This window comes from Pan troglodytes, chromosome 16 (genome assembly GCF_028858775.2).
Source record: "Pan troglodytes isolate AG18354 chromosome 16, NHGRI_mPanTro3-v2.0_pri, whole genome shotgun sequence".
In the NCBI taxonomy this organism is placed as follows: Eukaryota; Metazoa; Chordata; class Mammalia; order Primates; family Hominidae; genus Pan; species Pan troglodytes.
Genome location: NC_072414.2, coordinates 75,804,124 through 75,827,579, shown reverse-complemented (window position 1 = coordinate 75,827,579; position 23,456 = coordinate 75,804,124). Strand labels below are relative to the sequence as shown.

General features: G+C 43.4%; 1 protein-coding gene across 2 annotated transcripts in view; it reads right to left on the bottom strand.

Annotated features, from left to right (window-relative positions):
• FSD2 (fibronectin type III and SPRY domain containing 2) overlaps positions 1–21,550 on the bottom strand; it is a 50,695-nt gene extending 29,145 nt beyond the window's left edge. The window contains exons 1-3 of one of the 2 annotated variants that reach the window (XM_003314839.7): positions 21,447–21,550; positions 2,220–2,936; positions 1,979–2,074 (exon numbers count right to left, since the gene is read on the bottom strand). In XM_003314839.7, coding sequence (XP_003314887.2) covers positions 1,979–2,074; positions 2,220–2,858 — 735 coding nt within the window. In that variant the 5' untranslated portion in view covers positions 2,859–2,936; positions 21,447–21,550. The remainder of the gene's footprint in view (positions 1–1,978; positions 2,075–2,219; positions 2,937–21,446) is intronic. The other variant, XM_016927299.4, reaches the window with a different exon arrangement.
• Between the last annotated feature and the right edge of the window lie 1,906 nt (positions 21,551–23,456).

The window sequence follows — 23,456 nt, the reverse complement described above, 5'->3', positions numbered from 1 at the left end:
TACAGGCGTCAGCCACTGTGCCCGGCCAATGTAAGAAGTTTTGTCTTGGATGTTGTACACTTACCCCCTTCTACCACTACCCTATGCTTGGCAGTGGAAGGGTTTGCCACTTCTCTGTATCTTCCATGGGGGATTAGTGCAATAGCTCTCCTCCTTTGTAAGATTGGGGCTGGAAAAGGTCTACCTTCATGGGAAATGGGCCTGGGGCTTCGTTGATTCATATGAGATCCTCCTGTTGGTACCATCCGAAGCTGCATTAATAGAAGTAGAGCATCCGCATGAAGAGAAGAGAGAGGGCAAGTCCTAAGCTCCTCAGTCCTGGTTGACCTCATCTGGAAGGTTGGGTTGAGCTCTGGCATCACAGTGGTTACCATGTATCTACTAGGGCACACACAGGGGACTGTGGCATGTTTGGTGACAGGCATGGAAACTTATTAATCTTATGAGAAATAGATATCAGCTGAGGAAAAGAACACTTACCAAAAACGGGATGGGTATCCTGTAATACCTTGTCAATGCTGAACCGTGAAAGAGGAGCTAGTCTTATTCTGTGTAGCTCTAGGGGCCAATATGACTAGTGGACAAAAGTTACAGAGCCACACCACACCTTCTATCTCAGTCGTCTTGGCATCTGGATCAAGGCTCACATTCTTACCCATGTCAAGATTGGGAGGGAGAGGGGCTGTCAAAGGATAGAAACTCCTTTCCAATCCTAGAATTCTAAGCTTTTACTGATCTCTCAGAAAAGTCTGGAAATTGCTAACTAGACAAAGGCAATACATTATTTATTTATTTATTTATTTATTCATTTGAGATGGAGTCTCGCTGTGTTGCCCAGGTTGGAGTGCAGTGGTGTGATCTCGGCTCACTGCAACCTCTGCCTCCCGGGTTCCAGCAATTCTCCTGCCTCAGCCTCCCAAGTAGCTGGGACTACAGGCACATGGCACCACACCCAGCTAATTTTTTATTAGTAGTAGAAATGGGATTTCACCATGTTGACCAGGCTGGTCTCGAACTCCTAACCTCAGGTGATCCACCCGCCTTGGCCTCCCAAAGTGCTGGGATTACAGGCGTTAGCCACCGTGCCCAGCCATAAATTTATTTTTTAAATGCATGCAGAGCTAAAAATATTCCTTTGTTTGAGTAGCGATCATTGGCAGAAGTGGGTATTTTGCCTCTTAGAACAACAAAAAAGTGTTTGACCGTCTACACCTGACTTTATATAGTCAACATTATAGGTACCCCCAAAAGCCTAAAATTAACAACTCCCGAAACCAACGGAACAACATGGAACTCCACTGTTTCTGGTTTCTCAGCCAATGCACCAGATAGCAACCCGGGGATTCTCAGTAAGAACTTCTACCCCCAAAAAAGAGGTCCAAAACAAATAAACAAACCCAAAAAGACAAGGGCAAAAGAAAGGATGTCCCCTCTTCACCACCTGGGCTCAAATGAGGGAATTCACTGGATGATGCCACCGTGAAGTCATCTTTGTTAGAATAAGGGTCTATCAAGTTGAATGATGAAAACAGTATACATTAAAAAAAGAATTCGAATAAGGGTCTAAATCACATACAATTGGTGATTTGGGTAAAGGGGGATTAGGAGAAAATGAAGCCAGTGAAGGAGAGGGATTGTGATTGGGAAATTTCTACCTTATTTACTCATGTAACAAACATGTATAAAATGCCTGCTCTGAAACATACCATGTAGTAGGACTAGGGATATTGAGACAGACGACCCAGCTTTCACACCAAGAGCTTATAGTTCAGCAGGGAATGCTGACAGGTAATCGGTTCCATGACATCCATGCCCAGGTGCTATGGGAGGTCAGTGAAAGAAGGGAGGAGAGAGGGGGAGTGGTGACCCCTCACATTCTAAGAAAACAGATTCTCTAGCTCATACCAGAAACAGCTGCTTGACATAGCCATTGATGGAAGAAATGTGAGTCTGATGAGGTCTTCAAGTATGCTCTTACCTCCACAGTGATGAAAACCTCCTCCAAGTGATTTGCAAAGTTTTCCATCTCAATTATCTGCTTTTCCAATTTGTACATGTTTTTGTGAATTTCATCCTATCCAACAGAGGATCACAAAGAAGGTATTAATGTTACATCTTCTCTCACTCTTGTAGAAGGCATTTTAGATTTATTCCCTGCGTATGTACTTGAGATACCAAAGCAATATCAAGACAGAGAAGAACCAAGGAGACCTATTTACCTTGGCACTTTCCAGTGCTTCATTGAGTGGGATCACTTCATGCTCCTTATGTTCATCAAAAACCTTCTGAAAAGCTCTTATTGGAGTCTTACAAGTGACACAGAAGACATCAGCAGCTTCTTCTTCATCCTCTTCCTCGGGGATGACATAGCATTCATACTCCTCGCTGGCACGGCCGTGTGTGTACCTATAGGCTTCCCGCAAGTCCTGGCACTGGCCTGCTGAGCCCCACCCTCCGAAGCCCAGGTCCTCGGCCTCCGCTGCCTCTCCACTAAGTCTCCAGTCTCTCTGCTCCCTGGCTGGGTCTCTCCTCTTCATCATATAAGGAGGATATTCTGAAACCCCTGTTCTGGGTATGTTTTCATCAACAAACTCATTCCCTAATTCATGATCATCTTCAAGTCCATATAAGTGGACAAGTTCATCCACTTCCTCTTGAAGGTCTCTTTGAGCCTTACCATCCCCTGCTCCTCTTGACTCATTGGCCATTTCAGCTTGGACTACTTTCCTCATCCTAGTGTTCTCTTCTGGAAAGAGGTGCAGTCTGTCTTCAGAGTCATACAGGTCCATGTGGTAAAAGTGGAAATCCTTGGGAGTAGACCTGTCCAGCCCCAGTTCCTCCCCCGATTCCTCCTCCATTGTAACTCTGGAAGTCCTCAGAAGCACCTTTATATAAGAAAGATCCTTCCTGGACACTTAATAGTGAATATCTGGGCCCTGGAACACAAAAGGAGGAGGAAAATCATTTCTGGAGAAGGGCATTGCAGTAGATGATCATTAGATTGGGCTCTACTCATATAAAACTTTAAAAAAATTATCTGTGTAGTTCAGTCGTGGTTTCACTTTGAACCATCTTTAAAAAATTTGTTTTCTATGGGAGGATGGGCTTTCTAAGGTTAAAAGAGACAAAAGAAATTACAAAAGAAATGTCTAATAGATATGTCCAACAAAATACTTCCCTCATACGTTAAAAAAAAAACTTAAAAGGCAAAATAATGGGAAGCATCTCAGGCAATTATTATTATTATTATTATTATTATTAATTTATTTTTGAGATGGAGTCTCACTCTGTCACCCAGGCTAGAGTGCAGTGGCATGATCTCGGCTGACTGCAGCCTTTGCCTCCAGGGTGCAAGCAATTCTTGTGCCTCCAACTCCCAACTAACTGGGATTACAGGTATGTGCCACCACACCCAGCTTATTTTTGTATTTTTGGTAGAGACGGGTTTTCACTATGTTGGAACTCCTGACCTCAGGTGATTCACCCACCTCAGCCTCCCAAAGTGCTGGAATTACAGGCATGAACCACTGCGCCCAGTCTATTATTTTTAAATTGTATAAATTAATTGAAAAAGTGGCATCTCAATAGATGAATGTGCACAGACAATTCACAAAACAATTACTTTTGTATATGATAGCACCTGCACAAAAACATTTGAAAAAAACTGTACTTAAAAGTAACAGAACAGGCCTGGCGTGGTGGCTCATGCCCATAATCCCAGTACTTTGGGAGGCTGAGGCAGATGGATTGCTTGAGCTCAGGAGTTCGAGATCGTCCTGGGCAACATGGCAAGACTCTGTCTCTACCAAAAATACAACAACAACAACAAAAAAAGCCAGGCATAGTGGTGTGCACGTGTGGTCCCAGCTACTTGGGAGGCTGAGGTGGGAGGATCACTTGAGCCTTGAGGGGTGGAGGTTGCAGTGAGCCTAAATCACACCACTGCGCTCCAGCCTGGGTGACAGAGCAAGACCCTGTCTCAAAAAAAAAAAAAAAAAAAAAAAGTGACAGAACAAATAAGTAGATGCTGTTTTGCCTTTTCAGTTAGAAAATATTTAAAAATATCAAAAGTGATACCCGCAGCTGGATAAGGGGACAGTGAAGTGAGCACTCTCATATGCTGCCGGCTGGAATGTAAACTGGCCCCATTTTTCTGAAGAGCAAGCTTGGCAACCTGGGTCAGGAACCTTAAAGATGTTCACACTTTCAGCAGGGTGTGGTGACTCATGCCTGTAATCCCAGCACTTTGGGAGGGCAAGGCAGGAGGATTGCTTGAGGCCAGGAGTTTGAGACCAGCCTAGGCAACACAGTGAAACCCCATGTCTACAAGAAAATTAAGCATTTGCCAGGTGTGGTGGTGCATGCCTATAGTCCCAGCTACTAGGGAGGCTGAGGCAGTGAGCCATGATTGCGCCAATGTACTCCAGCCTGGGTGACAGAGCAAGACTCTGTCTAAAAAAAAAAAAAAAAAGTGTTCATACTCTCTAGCCTGTTCATACTGTCTCTAACCTAGTAATCCTCTTCTGGAACCTTGAGGAAAAATCCCAAATACAAGGAAAAAAATTATTTTATGTAAAAATGCCCACTACAGAATTTTTTTAAGTAGCAAAAACTTTTGTTTTTGAAAAGGTTTAATGATTAGGAGAAGGGCTAAGTAAACTCGGGGATGTACACTACATAGAATACAAAGCAGCCTTCAAAATGTTTATGGAGAGCAAATGATAACTTGGAAAAAGACATACAATATGATGTTAAGCAAAATAAACAGAATGCCCATTATATGTAGAATATCATGTCCACTATTTTAATGAAGTACATAAAGTCTAGAAGGATATAATAATAATAATAGTAGTAGTAAATACAGTATTAGTAATAGCTACTACTTCTTGAACACTTATCGTATGCCTTTTCTGTGTTAGGCAGTTTATATATACATTATCCTCACATCGACCCTATGTGGCAGGCACTGCTATCATCCCCATTTTGTAGATGAGTCAACTGTGTCTCAGGGAGGGTATCTTGTGCAAGGCCACACAGTTAGTATATTGTTGAACTGGGATTTGAGCCTTAATCGGTGTGGCAGCTATAAGACTGTGCTTCACAGATATCCAACTACAGGGAGTGTAATTGACTGGAGGTTTCAGTTGCCCTCTGAAGTTCATTGCTGCATAGCATGCTTGCCACAAACATCTGCCATCCAGTGACAAGCACAGCCAGGGATTCTAAGGCAGATCCATTTCTGGTTGATACAGAACTCCTCTGAGCCCTCCTCTAGTTCCAATTACTCAGGAGGCTAAGGTGGGAGGATCACTTGAGGCCAGGAGTTCAAGACCAGCCTGGGCAACATAGCAAGACCCTGTCTCTTAAAATACAAACAGAAGGCTGGGTGCCTGTAATCCCAGCACTTTTGGAGGCCAAGATGGGCGGATCATGAGGTCAGGAGTTCGAGACCAGCCTGACCAATGTGGTGAAACCCGGTCTCTACTAAAAACACAAAAAATTAGCCAGTTGTGGTGGCAGGTGCCTGTAATCCCAGCTACTCGAGAGGCTGAGGCAGGAGAATTGCTTGAACCAGGGAGGCGGAGGTTGCAGTGAGCCATGACTATGCCACTGAACTCCAGCCTGGACAACAGAGCGAGACTCCGTCTCAAACAACAACAACGACAACAACAACAACAACAACAACAACAACAACAACAAACAAACGAACAGTTCTCTGATGGCCAGAGGAGTTGGCTGGAGGATTCCCTGACAGCCTCACCAAGGCTTTCTTAGACCGCATGGTAGTCTAGGATACTTGCCTGAATCTTCCCTGAACCTTCCCTCTTGCTCTCCTTCAGCCAGCGTCAGACTTACATCATGGTCTGGCAGCTCTTCCAGCCTTTCCTAGCTGCCTCCCCATTTTATTGCTCACACAGGTATTTCCTCTAATAAAATTATTTTCCATCTTATGCCTGCTTCTTGGAGAACCAGATTAACACAGTTGGTTGGACTCCAAAGTCCATGCTTTCTTCCTGGCACAGAGCTGCCATTTGTGTGTGTGTGTGTGTGTGTGCGTGTGTGTGTGTGTGTGTGTGTGTGTGTGTTTGAGACAGAGTCTCACTCTGTCGCCCAGGCTGGAGTGCAGTGGCGCGATCTCGGCTCACTGCAACCTCTGCCTCCCGGGTTCACGCCATCCTCCTGCCTCAGCCTCCCTAGTAGCTGGGACTATAGGCGCCCGCCACCATGCCCAGCTAATTTTTTTTTTTTTTTTTTTTTTTGTATTTTTAGTAGAGACAGGGTTTCACTGTGTTAGCCAGGATGGTCTCGATCTCCTGACCTCGTGATCCGCCCACCTCGGACTCCCAAAGTGCTGGGATTACAGGCGTGAGCCACCGCGCCCGGCCCATTGTGTTTTATTAATTCTTTTTTGTAACAGTTTTATCGAGGTATAATTCATATACCATACAATTCACCTGTTAAAAATGTATACTTTAGTGGTTTCGTTTTTTGTTTGTTTTGTTGTTGGTGCTTTTTTTGAGGCGGAGTCTCGCTTTGTCACCCAGGCTGGAGTGCAGTGGCGCGATCTTAGCTCACTGCAAGCTCCGCCTCCCGAGTTCACGCCATTCTCCTGCCTCAGCCTCCCCAGTAGCTGGGACTACAGGCGCCCGCCACCATGCCCAGCTAATTTTTTGTATTTTTAGTAGAGATGGGGTTTCACCGTGTTAGCCAGGATGGTCTCGATCTCCTGACCTTGTGGTCCGCCCGTCTTGGCCTCCCAAAGTGCTGGGATTACAGGCGTGAGCCACCGCACCCGGCAATTCAGTGTTTTAGTATACTCACACATATGTGCAGTGATCACCACAGTCAATTTCACAGCATGTATTTTTAAATTTTTAAAATTTTTTTGAGACATGGTCTCCCTCTGTCACCCAGGCTGGAATGCAGTAGCACCATCTTGGCTCACTGCAACCTCTGCCTCCCGGGCTCAGGTGATCCTCCCACCTCAGCCTTCCAAGTAGCTGGGACTACAGGCCCTTGCCGCCATGCCTGGCTAACTTTTTAATTTTTTTTTTTTAGAGACGGGGTCATGCCATGTTGCCCAGGATGGTCTTGAACTCCTGAGTTCAAGGGATTGCCCACCTCAGCCTCCCAAAGTGCTGAGATTACAGGAGTGAGCCACTGCGCCCGGCTGTAATTTTAGAGCATTTTTATCACCTCAAAAAGAAGCACTGTACCCTTTAGCTATCACCACCAGCATTCCCCCATCTCCCCTATCCTAAGCAACAACTAATCTACTATCTGTCTCTATTGATTTTCCTGTTTGGACATTTCCTATAAACGGAATCATATAGTATGTGATCTTTTGTAACTGGCTTCTCTCACTGAGCATACTGTTTTCAAGATTCATCCATGTCGTAGCATGTATCAGTATTTCATTCCCTTTTTAGGACCAGAAAAGTATTCCGTTGTATGGATATGCCATATTTTGTTTGTCCATGCATCAGTTGATTCGGGTGGCTTCCCATTTCATTTGGGTTGTTTCTACCTTTTGGCTATTTTAAATAAGGCTGCTAAAGATGTTTTTGTACCAGTTTTTGTTTGAATATGTTTTCATCTCTTGCAGGTATATACCCAGGGGTGAGTAAACACCTCAGAGTGGGATCACTGGGTCAAATGGTAACTTATGTTTAACTTTCTGAAAAACCATCAAACTGTTTTCCAAATTGTCTACACCATTTTACATTCCTGCCAGCAGTGTAGGAAAACTCTGATTTCTCCACATTCTTGTCAGCACTTGTTATTATCTGACTGTTTGATTACAGTCATCCTAGTGGTTATGAAATGGTATCTCATTGTGGTTTTGATTTGCATGTCCCTGATGAATAATGATGTTAGTTATCTTTCATGTATTTATTGGCCATTTGTATACCTGCTTTGAAGAAATGCCTCTCCAAATCTTTTGCCCATTTTTAAATTGGATTATTTGCCTTTTTGTTATTGAGCTCTAAGAGTTCTTTGTGTATTCTGGATTCTAGTCCACTGTCAGGTATGTAAATTACAAATATTTTTCTTCTATTCTGTGAGGTGTCCTTTTATTTTCTTGATGATGTCCCCTGAAGCACAAAAGTTTTTAATTTTGCTGAAGTCTAGTTTATCTATTTTTTTGTTGTTGTTGCTGCTTGTGCTTTTGATGTCATGTCTAATAATCCATTGCCAAATTTGGGATAAATCCCATTTGGTCATAATGCTTAATATTTTTCTTTTTTGTTGTTGTTTTTAAAGAGGGATTACAGGCATGAGCCACCGTGTCTGGCCTAAGTTTTTGTCCTATGTGACTAGATTCAGTTTGCTAGCATTTTGCTGAGGAATTTTGAATTCATATTCCTAACAAATATTGGCCTGTAGTTTTGGGGTTTTTTTCTTGTGATATCTTTCTCTGGTTTTGGTATCAGGGTAATATGTTTCATAGAATGAGTTGGGAAATGTTCCTATTCTTCTATTTTTTGGAACAGTATGTGAAGAATTGTTATTAATGCTTGTTTCAACGTTTGGTAGAATTCACCAGTGAAGCCACCCGGTCCTAGACTTTTCTTTGTGGGTGGTGTATTGATATTCTTATTAATTTTTTTTTGAGACAGGGTCTCACTCTGTCACCCAGGCTGGAGTGCAGTGGCACAATCTCGGCTCACTGCAACCTCCACCTCCCAGGTCCATGTGATTTTCCTGCCTCAGCATCCCATTGGAAAAATTAGGGATTACAGGTACCTGCCACCACGCCTGGCTAATTTTTGTATTTTTAGCAGAGACGGGGTTTCACCATGTTGGCCAGGCTGGTTTTTTGTGTTTTTTTTTTCACGTCAAGAAATAACTTTATCCAAAAGGAATTCAAATGGAAGATATATTTAGCATCAATTCATGTATTAGTAACTTATACATGTATTGTCAAGTATGACATCCATAAATGCACAAAACAGTTTCTCACACGTTCCACCAAACTTCTGGCTTACTTTGTGTGTCACTTCCATGACTACCAATCACACATGCAGAAACTAGGAGAGACAGTGAAGATGGCTTTCCAGGAAGTTTACAAAATAAGAAAGGAAATGTATGTCAAAATATAGCGTAAGTAGCAATGGGGCCCTGAATTCACTTTGGAAAAAGCTAGTTTTTTAATTATTAATTTAATCTCTTTACTTAGGCCTATTTAGATTGCCTATTTCTTCTTGGGTCTGTTTTGGGACTTTGTGTCTTTCTAGGAAATGTCTATTTCATTTAAATTATCTAATTTATTCAAATACAATTGTTCATGGTATTTCTTTTTAATCTTTTTTTATTTCTGTATGCTTGGTAGTAATGCCCCCTTTTTCATTTCTGATTCTAGTCATTTGAGTTTTCTCTCATTTTCTCTTGGTCAAACCTCTGACTAGAGGTTTGTCAATTTTGCTGATTACTTCAAATAATCTGCTTTTGGTTTCTTTAATTTTCTCTATTGTTTTTCTGTTATCTATTTCATTAATTTCCACTCTAATACTTATTATTTCCTTCCTCTGCTTATTTTGTTTAGTTTGCTCTTCTTTTTCCAGTTTTTTAATGTATTGATTTGAGATCTTTCTTCTTGTTAAATATAGGCATTTATAGCTATAAATTTTCCTCTAATCACTGCTTTTGCTGTACCCTACAAGTTTTCATGTTATCTTCATGTCTATTCATCTCAAAGTATTTTCTAACTTCCATTTTCATTTCTTCTTTGACCCGTTGGTTATTGAGGAGTGTGTTGTTTAATTTCCATATATTTGTGAGTTTTCCAACTTTCCTTGTGTTATTGATTTCTGTTTGCATTCCATTGCGACCAGAAAACATATTTTGTATTATTTCTGTCCTTTTAAATTTATTGAGGTTTGTTTTATGGGCTAGCATATGGTCTGTCTTAGAGAACGTTCCATAGGCATTTGGGAAGAATGTGTATTCTGCTTCTGCTGTTGTTGAGTAGAGTGTTAATATAGATGTCTGTTAGGTGCATTTGGTTTATAGTATTATTTAAGTCTTCTATTTCCTTGTTGATCTTCTGCTTAGTCATTCTATCCATTACTGAAAGCAGAGTATTGAAGTCTTCAACTATTATTATTAGAGTTTCCATTTCTACCTTCATTTATGTCAGTTTTTGTTTGACATATTTTGGTATTCTGTAGTTAGGTGCATATACATATGTAATTGTCATATCTTTCTGATGGATTGGCTCTTTTCTTTTTTTTTTTTTTTTTTTTTTGAGAAGGAGTCTCGCTCTGTCACCCAGGTTGGAGTTCAGCGGCGCGATCTCGGCTTACTGCAAGCTCCGCCTCCCAGGTTCACGCCATTCTCCTGCCTCAGCCTCCCGAGTAGCTGGGACTACAGGCGCCCACCACCACGCCTGGCTAATTTTTTGTATTTTTAGTAGAGACGGGGTTTCACCATGTTAGCCATGATGGTCTCGATCTCCTGAACTCGTGATCCGCCCGCCTGGGCCTCCCAAAGTGCTGGGATTACAGGTGTGAGCCACCGCGCCAGGCAGATTGGCTCTTTTCTAATGACAGTGTATCCCTCTTTATCTCTACTAACACTTTTTTGTTTTAAATCCATTTTTTCGGATGTCAGTACAGCCCCTCTAGCTTTCTTGTGGTTGCTGTTTACATGATTTATCTTTTTCTATCCTTTTAGTTTCAATCTATTTGTATTTTTGAATCTAACGTGTGTATCTTGTAGACAACATAGAGTTGGCTATATTGTTATTAATTTTTAATTGATTCATTATGAGAAGCTTCCTAAGAATTTCTAAATCACAACACTTTGTTGGAGGAGCTCAAGCTATGATTTTTTTTTTCCATATAACAAAATGGCATTTCCTACAAAATAATATAACACGCCCCCAAAGAAAATCCTCCCCAGAACCTGAGAATGAACATTCCAATTCTTAACTTTCTAGTAGGATAATAAATCAGAGGTTAGAAGAAGATTATCATCTACAAGTCTATCAGAACTAAATATAGGCATTTATGGCTATATCAGAGGAAGACAGTTCACTCTAAAGGAGTATTAGGCCAGCTTCAGTGGCTCACGCCTGTAATCCCAGCACTTTAGGAGGCTAAGGTGGGCAGATCATTTGAGCTCAGGAGTTTGAGACCAGCCTGGGCAATATGGTGAAAACCCATCTCTACCAAAAATACAAAAAAATTAGCCAGGCGTGGTGGCACACGCCTGTAATCCCAGCTACTCAGGAGGCTGAGGTAGGAGGGTCTCTTGAGCCCAGAAGACGGAGGTTGTAGTGAGCTGAGATTGCACTCCTTCACCTCAGCCTGGGTGATGGAGCGAGACTCCATCTCAAAAAAAAAAAAAGTATTAGATGATAGGAGAGTTATGATAGGAGAGTAATTATGAAGAGGACACTAAAGGATACTCTAAGACTGAGAGAAAAACTGTAACACAGGATAAACTTCACAGGGAGTTCAAATGTCATAGAAGAAGTTTTGATTTCCTTTTCTTATTCTTTTCTTTTTTTTTTTTTTTTGAGATGGAGTTTTGCGCTTGTTGCCCAGGCTGGAGTGCAGTGGCGCGATCTCTGCTCACTCAACCTCCGCCTTCTGGTTTCAAGTGATTCTCCTGACTCAGCCTCCCAAGTAGCTGGGATTACAGGCATCCGCAACCACATCCAGCTAATTTTTGTATTTTTTAGTAGAGACGGGGTTTCACCATGTTGTCCAGGCTGGTCTCAAACTCCTGACTTTGTGATCCACCCACCTTGGCCTCCCAAAGTGCTGGGATTAGAGGCGTGAGCCACTGCGCCCGGGAGAAGTTGTGATTTCAACCCACATCATGGCAAACGGAATTGTCCTGGCCAGAGCTGGTCCCCAGTGGCTGTAAAAGCAAGAAAAACATATGGAAACACAGGTGAACCAAGGTTGGCTGGCAGGTGAGCCGAAGAAGTTGGCAGCATTGCTGCGGGCATAAGACGTATTAGGAGAACCCACGGAAAGTGGTCACCAGGCCTCATGAGAGACCCTGAGCCACAATCACCCAGACGAACTGTTCTCAGGTTCTTGACCCTCAGAAACCATTCAAGAGAATAAATATTTGTTGTTTTAAGCTGTCAAGTTTTGAAATAATTTGTTATGCCACAATAGATGACTAGTTCATTGTCCCAGACTAAAAATAAACTTTCCACCCAGCTTTCTCTGCTAGCTGCTATTCTCTCTTTCTCCCCTTTCCCTCTCCAGACTCCATCAAAGGGTGGCATTTCCACCATCACTCTTCAGGCTATGGAATCTGTATACGAAGACTTTCCAAGGGGTACATGGTATAGATAGCTTCAGGAGGATCAGCTCCCAGATGCTCAACTTTACATTTAATCTTTCCCAGAGCTGCTCTGCCTGGGAAGGAACTAGCATTTGAGGCTTCATGTAGATTCTTTTTTCACAATAGTCCTTTTTCTCTTTATTACAAAAGTAAAACTATACCTCTCACTTATCCTGAATATTTCATTGCACTGTAAGATTTCATTGCTTGGGAATTAAAAAAGAAAAAAAAAAAAAAACCTCCAGGGGACTAAATGGAAGGACAATTTGAAGTATTGCTATCAATGGTGGAGGGTGAATGACATTAATGAATGCATAAGAAAAAATTTGTTTTCAAGCTAAGTGGTTTCCAGTTCTTTGCTTTCAATAAAGTTGAAGGAGGATCTAATCAAATTGTCAGCTAATATATGATTAAAAATAATTTTTCATGATAGATCACTATGTACTTTTTGAAACACATTTCAGAAAGAGTTCAAAAATGTGAATGACATTGCTATAATAAAACACTTTCATTTCCATCAATGTTTGATTACGTAGCTAAGCAAGGTTGCTCTGTTCTTACATCAACAAAATGAAAAGCGGAAAGACAATTGACCCTAATTCCTGTTGCAGTCTAAAATACGTAATTTTCATCAATGGATACACAAATAAACTTTTTTTAAAAAAGCTCCATCTACCTCATTAAGAGATGCATTTCCATTTTATTTTTCATTTAACAATTATTGGCCAGGCGCGGTGGCTCACGCCTGTAATCCCAACACTTTGGGAGGCCGAGGCGGGCAGATCACGAGGTCAGGAGATCGAAACCGTCCTGGCTAACACGGTGAAACCCCATCTCTACTAAAAATACAAAAAATTAGCCGGGCGTGGTGGCGGGCGCCTGTAGTCCCAGCTACTTGGGAGGCTGAGGCAGGAGAATGGCTGAACCTGGGAGGCGGAGGTTGCAGTGAGCCAAGATCACGCCACTGCACTCCAGCCTGGGCGACAGAGCGAGACTCCGTCTCAAAAATAACAATAATAATTATTATTATTTACCAAAATTTGTAATATGTTTATGTTATTTTGCTTACATGTGACTAAAAGTTGTATTGGTAACTTCATCCAAAAGAAAAAAAGAGTTTAATATTCAGAGATGTATGGTCCCAGGAGAATAAGAGAAAATCTTTAATCTCAAGTTATACATCTGTATTTTTGTAGAGAAGTATCATAGATGACCAACAAAAGACTTTCCAAGCACAGAAAAATATTACAGGTCAGGTACAGTGGCTGACACCCGTTATCCAAGCACTTTGGGAGGCAAAGGTGGGAGGACCACTTGAGCTTAGGAGTTTGAGACCAGCCTGGGCAACAAAAAGAAACCTCACCTCTATTTAAAAAACAAAAAACAAAACTAGCCCAGCGTGGTGGTGTGTGCCTGCAGTCCCAGCTACTCGGGATGCTAAGGTGGGAGGATCACTTTAGCTTGGAAGATTGAGACTGCAGTGAGCTATTATCTTGCCACTGCACTCCAGCCTGGGTGACAGAGCAAGACCCTGTCGGAAGATAGAAAGGAAGGAAGAACGAAAGGAAGAAAATTCATGTTTTAAGTGCACAATTCAATGATTTTTAGTAAATTCCCCAAATTGTGCAGCCATCATCACAATCCAGTTCCTAATGCCTACCCCCATTAAAAAATTGTGGTAAATCTAATGGCTTTTTAAAAAAAAACTAATATTATTAAACTATTTTAACATGACATATATATATAATGTTTTGAGAAAAATAAGCAAAATATTTTAAGATATGGTTTAGCACTGTTTTTTCCTTATCCATCACTTTTATGATCCAGTTTTCCTTAACTTCCATTTATGTGATCAAAGTTAGCAGCCAGCTGTTTGTCTTCCCTATTTGTTCCACAGTTGTACACAGAAAACAGAAGTCAACAAGTTCATCGGCTTCCCCTATCAGCTCTGTTTAACTTTCTGCAGTGATAGACTGTCACTTCTGCTGATAGACTGTCCTTTTAATAGCCACTTCCCAAACTATATTTTTAAAAAGGCATTAAGTTTTCTTTCCACTATCTCCACTGTTTTTTTTTTTTTTTTTGAGACAGGGTCTTGCTCTGTTGCCCAGGTTGGAGCGCAGTGGTGAAATCTCAGCTCACTGCAGCCTTGACCTTCTGGGCTCAAACAATCCTCCCACCTCAGCCTCCTGAGCAGATGGGATCACAGGCATGCACCACCACGCCTGGCTAATTTTTGTAATTTTTGTAGAGACACGGTCTCACTATGTTGCCCAGGCTGGTCTCAAACTCCTGCTTAAGCAATCCTCCCGCCTTGGTCTCCCAAAATGTTGGGATTACAGGTGTGAGCCAATGCGCCTGGCCTATCTCCGCTTTTGATTGCCCTTTTAATATAACATTTTCTCATGGCCTAATTTGGAAATTCATGGACCCTGTCTGGTGCTCTCCTGACTGCTCCATGCCATTCAATCCTATTGACCCTTCTGTGTCCCCTGGCTCAGCTGGGATTTCCCCGCCACTGACTGCTGAAATCTCTGCCAAGTTCCTCCCCTTGGCTGCTCTTTATATGCAGGCATCCCCTCAACCTCCATTCTAGGCCCTCTTCCCACTCTCCACTTGCTCTAGGTGATCTCATCCAGTCTCACAGCTTCTACGTCCCCGTCTTTTCTGAGGGCTCCAAATCCATGTCTCTGGCTCTAACCTGTGCCCCATGCAGAGGCAGAGGCTCAGAGGTGCAGCTGCTGTCTTGAGCAGCCCCCTCCAGCAGCCCCCTGAAACTCAGCACCGCCAGATGGAGCTCATTGCCTCTCTCTTTCCCCAACTCACCATGTGGTGTGACGTCACCTCCACGGCAGCCCCTGCATGCTGCCTGTTAGTGGGGTGTCCTCCCACCAGCCCTGCCAGAACTCCTCCTCTCAACAAGGTTTCTCAAACTTTCCTGCACACACGTCGCCTTGGGGATCTGGTTAAACGTAGAGTCAGAAAGTCTAGAGTGAGGTCTGGAAAACTGCATTTCTAAATCTCTAAATGGTGCCTATTCTGCTGGTCTACCTTGTAAGGTAGAAGATGCCTGGATGCCCAGCTGGCCCATGAGAGGTTGGGACAGTCTTCCAGAAAACCCACCTTCTTCAGCCTCTCTACACTCTGGCCATGAATGTCTGTGATGTCCTGAACTGACTGCCTGCCCTTCCCTCTGCCCTCCCTGGACATTCCTGCTGTAAGCCTCCAGTTTCATCCCTCTTCCTCAGCCTTTATTTGTGGAGGCCAAGTTACCCATGGCCTCAGGAAGAAGAACTCTGCCTCTGGTCAGAGATGACACCTTGCCCTTATGGCCTGGACCTCCCCCTTCCTTCCTGGGGACAACCAGCCAGGCTCTGCTCACTGCCTGCCCCAGTGCCCTCCAAGTTTTGTCCTGCAAGCACAGGAAAAGGCTAGGAGTAATGATGAGGAGAGCAGAGGTGCCAACACAGTTCTACATCTGGCCCATTTAGGAAGGATTTGAGACAGGCAGGCTAGCTACGTTCCTATGTTAAGATGGTCTGGAGGAAAATGATAAAAGCCCCTCAGTCGGCCCCACACAGTGGCTCACACCTGGAATCTCAGCGCTTTAGGAGGCTGAGGTGGGCGGATCACCTGAGGTCAGGAGTTCAAGACCAGCCTGGCCAACATGGTGAAACCCCATCTCTACTAAAAATACAAAAATTAGCTGGGTGTGGTGGTGGGTGCCTGTAATCCCAGCTACTCGGGAGGCTGAGGCATGAGAATCGCTTGAACCTGGAAGGCGAACGTTGCAGCGAGCCAAGATCATGCCACTGCACTCCAGCCTGGGGGATAGAGCGAGACTCTGTCTCAAAAAAAAAAAAAAAAAAAAAAAAAAAAAAAAAAAGCCCCTCAGTCAGGCTCTTGCTTATCTAACTCCCAGCCAATCAGTAACAGAAGACCCAAGAAGCTATAACTGCTATAACCATAAGCTCCTATTTCGGGGGTCTAGGGACTTCCTTGGAGACCCAAATGTGCAGTTAGATTTAAACTCCAACCTATAGTTACCCCTTCTTCATTTTAATGCTTAAAATCACCCCTGGGGTGGTGATTTAAAATGCTAATGCTACATATAATGTATGAAGAAGCATGTTGAGCCACTGTGCAAGCACTAGAAAAACTCTCCTACACCTGCCCCAATGTAACCCTTCCCCATAGAAAGCCTTTATAAAACTAACCCACACACTACTGCCCTCAAGGGGCAGCCCATTCTTTTCTTCTTCAGTGCCAGCTTCCTTGTGCACAAGCTAAAATAAACTTTCTCTGTGCTGCTGTGTCTGGTGATCTCTCTTGATTCCTATCCTGGGAGATTACAAGAACCCAGGATGCTGGAAACATTTTGATCCAAGAATAGGAGGTTCTGGATCACAGTGATGGAACCATGTCCTGCTCTTAACCCAGAGGGGCCCTTAGTCATTTCATCTGGGGCTCCGTACCAACTATCACTCCCCCAGTTAATCGTGGCTACACCCTGCCTTCGAAATCCCTCACATTTCCCTCCATGGGCTCACCCTGGCTCTTTCTGACAGCAAGACAAAAACACAAGAACCGACCAGCCTTCTCTGATGGTAGACGGGTTGGGGAGGTGGGATGTGGAAGTGTGACTACCTGGACTCAGCCCTGGTGAGCCCCTGGGGACCTTCTCTCTTCTCCTCTTCACTCTGAAGTGTCCATGGGATGCTGTTTTTCTAGGTACTGTATCAGCACCACACAGAGAGGTCGACTTCCAGCAGTCATTAGGTGACAAAGATGCTGCTATCCTAACCCAATGCCATGTATGTTATTGGTTTCAGAGATCTGGATCCTCATAAGGAAACCTTACTCCTGAGACTCTAAGACTTGGGAACATCACTCTTGGAGTTCTCCCACTCTCCAATGCTCCAAAACTCTTCACATGGAAGATAGTGGTAAATATCACTTCAGTAACACCTGCTGAGGCTGAGATACCATGACCATGCAGGATTAAAGCACACAAGGCACCAGCTCCACCATGTCTTGGTCCATGCCACCTGGGACCACAAACAGGATCAGGTCCACCCCAGATGGAGAGAAGGATGAGTGGAGGTAGGTTTCCAGAGGCAGCATCGCAAAGCCAGTGGTTTCCAGGCACCAGGGCCAGTGTTTTGCCTCCACAGCCAGTGTTTTGCCTTCATATGATTTATGAAGACTCCAGAATTGAGTTTTCTTTATGGGGAGGTTACTACTAAGAAACCTGTCCACCATTAGGCTCTGGCTGGGGCAGTCCTGGCTCATCCTCACTAATGCAGCCTGTACACAGGGCTGGAGAAGTGTGGCTTCAAGTGAACTAGGGCACAACTTCTTCTCACACTGAATCTGCATCCCAGCAAAACCAGTGCTGAGCTGGACCAGCAAGTCTCCCCCTCCATACATACCAGACCCAAGGGATTGCTAGCTCCTCCTGGGTATCATGCACATTGCCTGCACTTTAGCCCATGTTTCCCTCCGATGGTTCCCAAGGTCAAAGTTCCCTTCCAGCTATGGAAACACCACTTTGCCTCCTCTCTCATCCTGAATCCCTTGTTGTAGTGGATGATTCTCAACAAAGTAATCAGAGCCTTCTGCCCTAAGAGGCCCTGAATCCTGCCTTCATACTCCTGTATGTCAGATTGCCCAGCTAATCAGAATTACCCACACTGCATAGAAATAATGTCTTATCATTAACAGCTGGGTTGAGCTCTTACTTGGCATCATGGGGGAGGAAGAGTAGGAGAATGAAGCTGAGCACAAGTACCTCTGGAAATAGAACCTGAGAGGATGGGAGGGTCATGCTTCTTCTCTATGGGCCTCTTATCAGCCAGCAACAGCAGCAGCAGGTCTCCCCAGCTTAGGAGCAGTTCCTCATTTCTACTCCACCGGGTTTCCTGGTTGCTGCCTCTGCTCCTGGGGCGTTATAGATTCCACCTGGTCATGGCAGAGTTAGTGTGTTATGGGGCAACATGGAATGACCTGGAAAGTCTGCACCCATGCAGAGGTCATCTGGTGAAGCACTAGGTCCTTCTGTGACCCTGGCTAACCTTACCACATGCATGGTCTGTGGTGCTGGGCATCATTCATTGCCCCAGCTCTGAATGTTCATGGGGTTGGTGAGGTGTGAATTCAAGAGAACAGGATCGGGCTAGGCGCTGGGGGTACAATGGATGAGACACAGTTGCTGGTGTCAAGGAGGCTCCAGACAAGTGACTAAGGGATTATTACCCCATCTGGGGCTATGCACAACTTCTCAGAGACGCTGCTTTCCCTCTTTCCTGGGACCCCAGAGTACTTCTCCTTCCGAAAGCACAGAGTCTGTGCCAAAATCCCACTATTTCCCTCTGTGGCTCGAAATCTTGCTTGAAACCCTCCTGTCTCTACAGTCTGCTGACTGCGCGCACCATGGTCCTTCCTCAGGGGTGTCCCTGCCCAGGATAGCAGCATAGCTTATACAGCATACGTTGCTTTGTTCAGGCAGAAGTGGTACATCTGCACATCGTGCATTCTGAGGGCTCCATTACTGGCAAGTCCCAACTCTCCTGGGCACCAGGGACCCCCCACCCCATGCCATAGCTCTATACTCCCCAAGCAGCCCCACCTTCCCTAGCGGTCACCCTCTGTTCCTTCTGGCCGCGCTCAGGGTCTTCCATGTGAGACTCACCCTAGGCCCTGGCTCAGACTGTCCTGCCTGCTGAGAGCTCCCACTCTTCCCTATCTCACCACTGCTTCTTAAACCCCCTACTCATCCAACATGGCCCTCCATGAAGTCCACTGCATTGCTACTATCCATGAATGAGAGCATGACATCCACCCCCTCCAGCACCAAACCAGAGACCAGAAGCTCATCCTTGACACCCCCAATCTAATTAATAACTAATTCATGCTGATTCTGACTCTACCTCTTGAATCTCTAAGTAATATCCCTTTTCCTGTCCCCTCTCCCTGCTCCCCAAGATCACTGCCCTCTGGATTCAGAGAGTCCTGTGTTTGCATTGTTTCTGCCACATCCTGGAAGTATGACTTCAGGAAAATCATCTCTCTAGGCCTAACTTTAATGGACTATAAAACAGCTCTATTGACAGTGTCTACCTCATAAGGTTGGCATTTAGATGAAATAACATAATGTACTTTATGCATAGTACATAGCTTAAAGTAAGTCCTCAGTAAGTGTTAGCTGCTGTTATTGTTGTTGTTCTTACTATCATTATCATGATTCCTACCTTAGTATCTCCCACTTGGGCTAGAAGCCTTCTACCTAGTCACTCATGGAGAGTGACCACAGCAGTGTGGAATCATCCGTGGCTACTGTGGGAATATTTGTCCCTTGAAAACAGCCGATGATGAAAGAAGGCACCAAGCAGAACAGCCTCATAACCACGCACAGACATCAGCTATGAGATCATTCCTCTCCCGGGGGGCCCAGGCAGAGATATGGTATTCTAGGGATGGAGGTCCCTTGGAGAGCATCTAATTCAATTTCCTGATTTTATTCAGCAGGTCATGGATGTTTAAAAAAAATTCCTGATTTTAGGATGGCAAAACTGAGATCTTGTGAGGATAAAGGGCTTGCTTATAGCCAATTTTCTTTTACAAAAATGTATCTGGGCTACTCTGTATTTAGCCCTGTGCTTGAATCCAAGCTTTTCACCTGACACACAACCAGTCAGGTGAAGAGCTTGGATTCAAACCCAGGTTTCCATTAAATCACACCATCTACAGACAGAGGAGCAGTTCACTAAAATAATGCTTACATTCCCATGTGCTACCCAAAGGGAAATAGCCAGGATTCTGTATGACCAATAAATCATCATGAGAAATGATTTCAACCAGAAGCTGGAATGTGAAACACCAAGTTGAACTGTCAGAAGACTGGAAAACACTTAGTGCAAATACAGATAAGAACACATGCTTTCAAGCTGGCACTTGCCCTTTGAACACACAACACAAAGTGGTCTCAACACAAACTGGCTCAGTGTCAAAGTAGGAATTTTGCAACACACCCTACAGTTAACAGTCACTTTTCCCCTCAACACCTAGACTCTTTCTTAACAAAATCAGGATTTGGGGAGAAAGGAAAGTTGACAATAAACTGTCATTTTATAAATGGTGAAACTAAAGCTTAGAGAAGTAAAGCAATTAGTCATAGTCCATTATGAATGTCTTTGCTGGATACCCTTTCCTCTATGCCAAGGGAAGCAGTTAAAAAAAATAAAAAAGATGTTTGCCTAAGGCTTATATGGGAGGTGTATCCCTGTGCATTACTTAGAAAAGTCCCCCAAGAATTTTTTTTTTTTTTTTTTTTTAGAGACAGGGTCTTGCTATGTTGCCCAGACTGGTCTTGAACTCCTGGGCTCATGCAATCTGCCACCTCACTTGGCTTGTTTATTAACCTTTTATGGGTCATGGGCATATCTACTGAATCTACTGAAACCTGTGAATTCTCTTCCCAGAAGTGATTCCATAAGGGCAGGAACATAACTTTACATATAATTTTAGCTCATCCATGCAGCCCTTGGCAATTCCTGAGCCACAGCAGTGAAAGAAAACTTGCCTTAAAATGTTACAGTGATATGAAATGATTCAAATCAGCTTTGCAGACACTGCCCGAACCTGAAAACTTTCTGTAGGAGGAGGCTGTATGCATAACAAGTGAAAAATAATTACGATGCTGTTTTTTAGTATTTGAATCAATGCATGAAGTTATTATTTTTCAGCATGTACACACAGATTAAATAAAATGTATTTACAACACAATAGTATAGCCAGATGATATTCAACATCTATATTTCCAAACTGTTCTAGCAAATGGTTCTAACTAATGGGTCCCAGCACTACAGATATCCTAAAGACACATTACAAGAATCACCAGCCCCTGTCTGCCTTCATCAGAGCCTCTCACATCCTGTCCCAACATCATGTTCAGTTAATGCGAATTCTTGCTTTAAGAAGGCACAGAAAACATTTACACTGTTTATTGTAATTTAAACATCTGCAATTTATCATGATATCTCTTCCCACCTACAGGAAAGACATTGCATTAATATTGCAGCATTGAGTTTCTAATAATATAATTTGCATTGGAAGAATATGACTACCCCAAAACTTGCCTGCTAAGCGTCCATAAATGCTTCCTTTAACTCAGAGGACCTGGAGTTCTGCTAGAAAATTGAATCTGTGTTCAGCAGGCTTTCCTTCCTAGTGACCTCTGCATGCCCCACAGGCTACCCCTGCCTATTTTACACCAGAGTTCTGCAAGTGGGGCACCAAAGCTGCATGGTAACATGAGCTGGCTGCAGCCACAAATAGCAACAGGCCTGCCATGAGTGAAGGTCCAAATATAGACCTGCTGTGGCTGAGTTGCCACTTCTTACTACTCAAGTGTCACCAGGAGAGGTCACATGCCGTGCTCTGAGTTACTTTCTGTGCTGTGAGGGGTTTTAGACTTGTGGCTCTACCATGGGTCTCAGATGGCTGGTCATGTGGAGAGGGCTGGGGACTGTCACGACAAGACCAGGAAGAAGATTCCTTTTTTTTTTTTTACGTGAATGAGTTTCTAAAATTATATGCAAAATTATGTCTGTGTCCTTATAGAATCACTTCCGGGAAGAGAACTCACAGGTTTCAATAGATTCTCAGAGGTGCTCATGAACCATACAAGGTTAAAAAACATTTTGGGGGCACTTTTCTAATCAAAGCACAGGACACACTTCACATATAAGCCTTAAGCAAACATTATTATTATTTTTTTTACTTGCCATGGTATGGCATAGAAATGGGACTATCCAGCCAATACATTCCTTATGGACTATGATTGACTATTTCTCTAAGCTTTAGTTTAATAATTTATAAAATGACAATTTAGTGTTAATGTTCTTTTCTTCCAAAATTCTGACTCTGTTAAGAAATTGAAAGAGTCTAGGTGTTGAGGAAAAAAGTGAGTGTTAACTGTGGGTGTGTTGCAAAATTCCTACTTTGATGCTGAGCCCACAGACCAGTATAACAGTATAATCTCTCTCCTCTCTCTCTCTCTCTCACACGCACGCACGCGCACACACACACACACAGTGTAATAGTCAGAGTTGTCCAGAGAAACAGAACCAATAGAATGTATACATATATGGAAACAGATTTATCATAAGGAATTGACTCATGTAATTATGAAGACCAAAAAGTCCCAAGATCTGCAGTTAGTAAGCGGAAGATCCAGGAGAGCCAATGGTGTGGTTCTAGTCCAAAGGCCAGCAGGCTCAAGACCCTGGAGAGCCAATGTTTCCATTTGAGTTGGAAGGCAGGAAAAAAACCCATATTCCCACTTGAAGGCAGTTAGGCAGGAAGAATTCCCTCTTATTCAAGCTTTTGTTCTATTCAGACCTTCAATCGATTGGATGAGGCCCACTCACATGAGGGAGGGCAACCAGTTTTACTCAGTCTACTAACTCAAAGGTTAATCTCATCCAGAAACACCATCACACACACACACCCAGAATAATGTCTGACTAAACACCTGGTGACCCAATCAAGTTGACACATTAAAATTAACCATCATACATATATATACATATGCTATAGACAGTTTATATTCCCCTAAAATTCCCATGTTGAAACCAAATCCCCAATGTGATGGTATTTGGAAATGTGGCCTTTGAGAGGTGATTAGGTCATGAAGGCAAGCCCTCATGAATAAAATTAGTGCCATTACACTGGGGGTCCCAGAGAGCTCTTCCATGTGAAGATGCAGTAAGAATACAGGTATCTACGAACCAAGAAGCAGCCCTTCCTTACCAGACACTGAATCTGCTGGTGCTTTAATCTTGGACTTTCCAGCCTCCAGAACCATGAGAAATAAATGTTTGTTGTTTACAAGCCACCCACTCAATGGTATTCTGATATAGCAGCCTGAATGGACTAAGACATATATTAATATATAGAGAGAGGATAATTTTATTTTTTCTTTTCTTTTTTTTTTTTTTTTGAGGCAGAGTCTCACTGTTTCGCCCAGGCTGGAATGCTGTGGTGCAATCTCGGCTCACTGTAACCTCTGCCTCCTGGATTCAAGCAATTCTGATGCCTCAGCCTCCTGAGTAGTTGGGATTATAGGGCATGCACCACCACGCCCG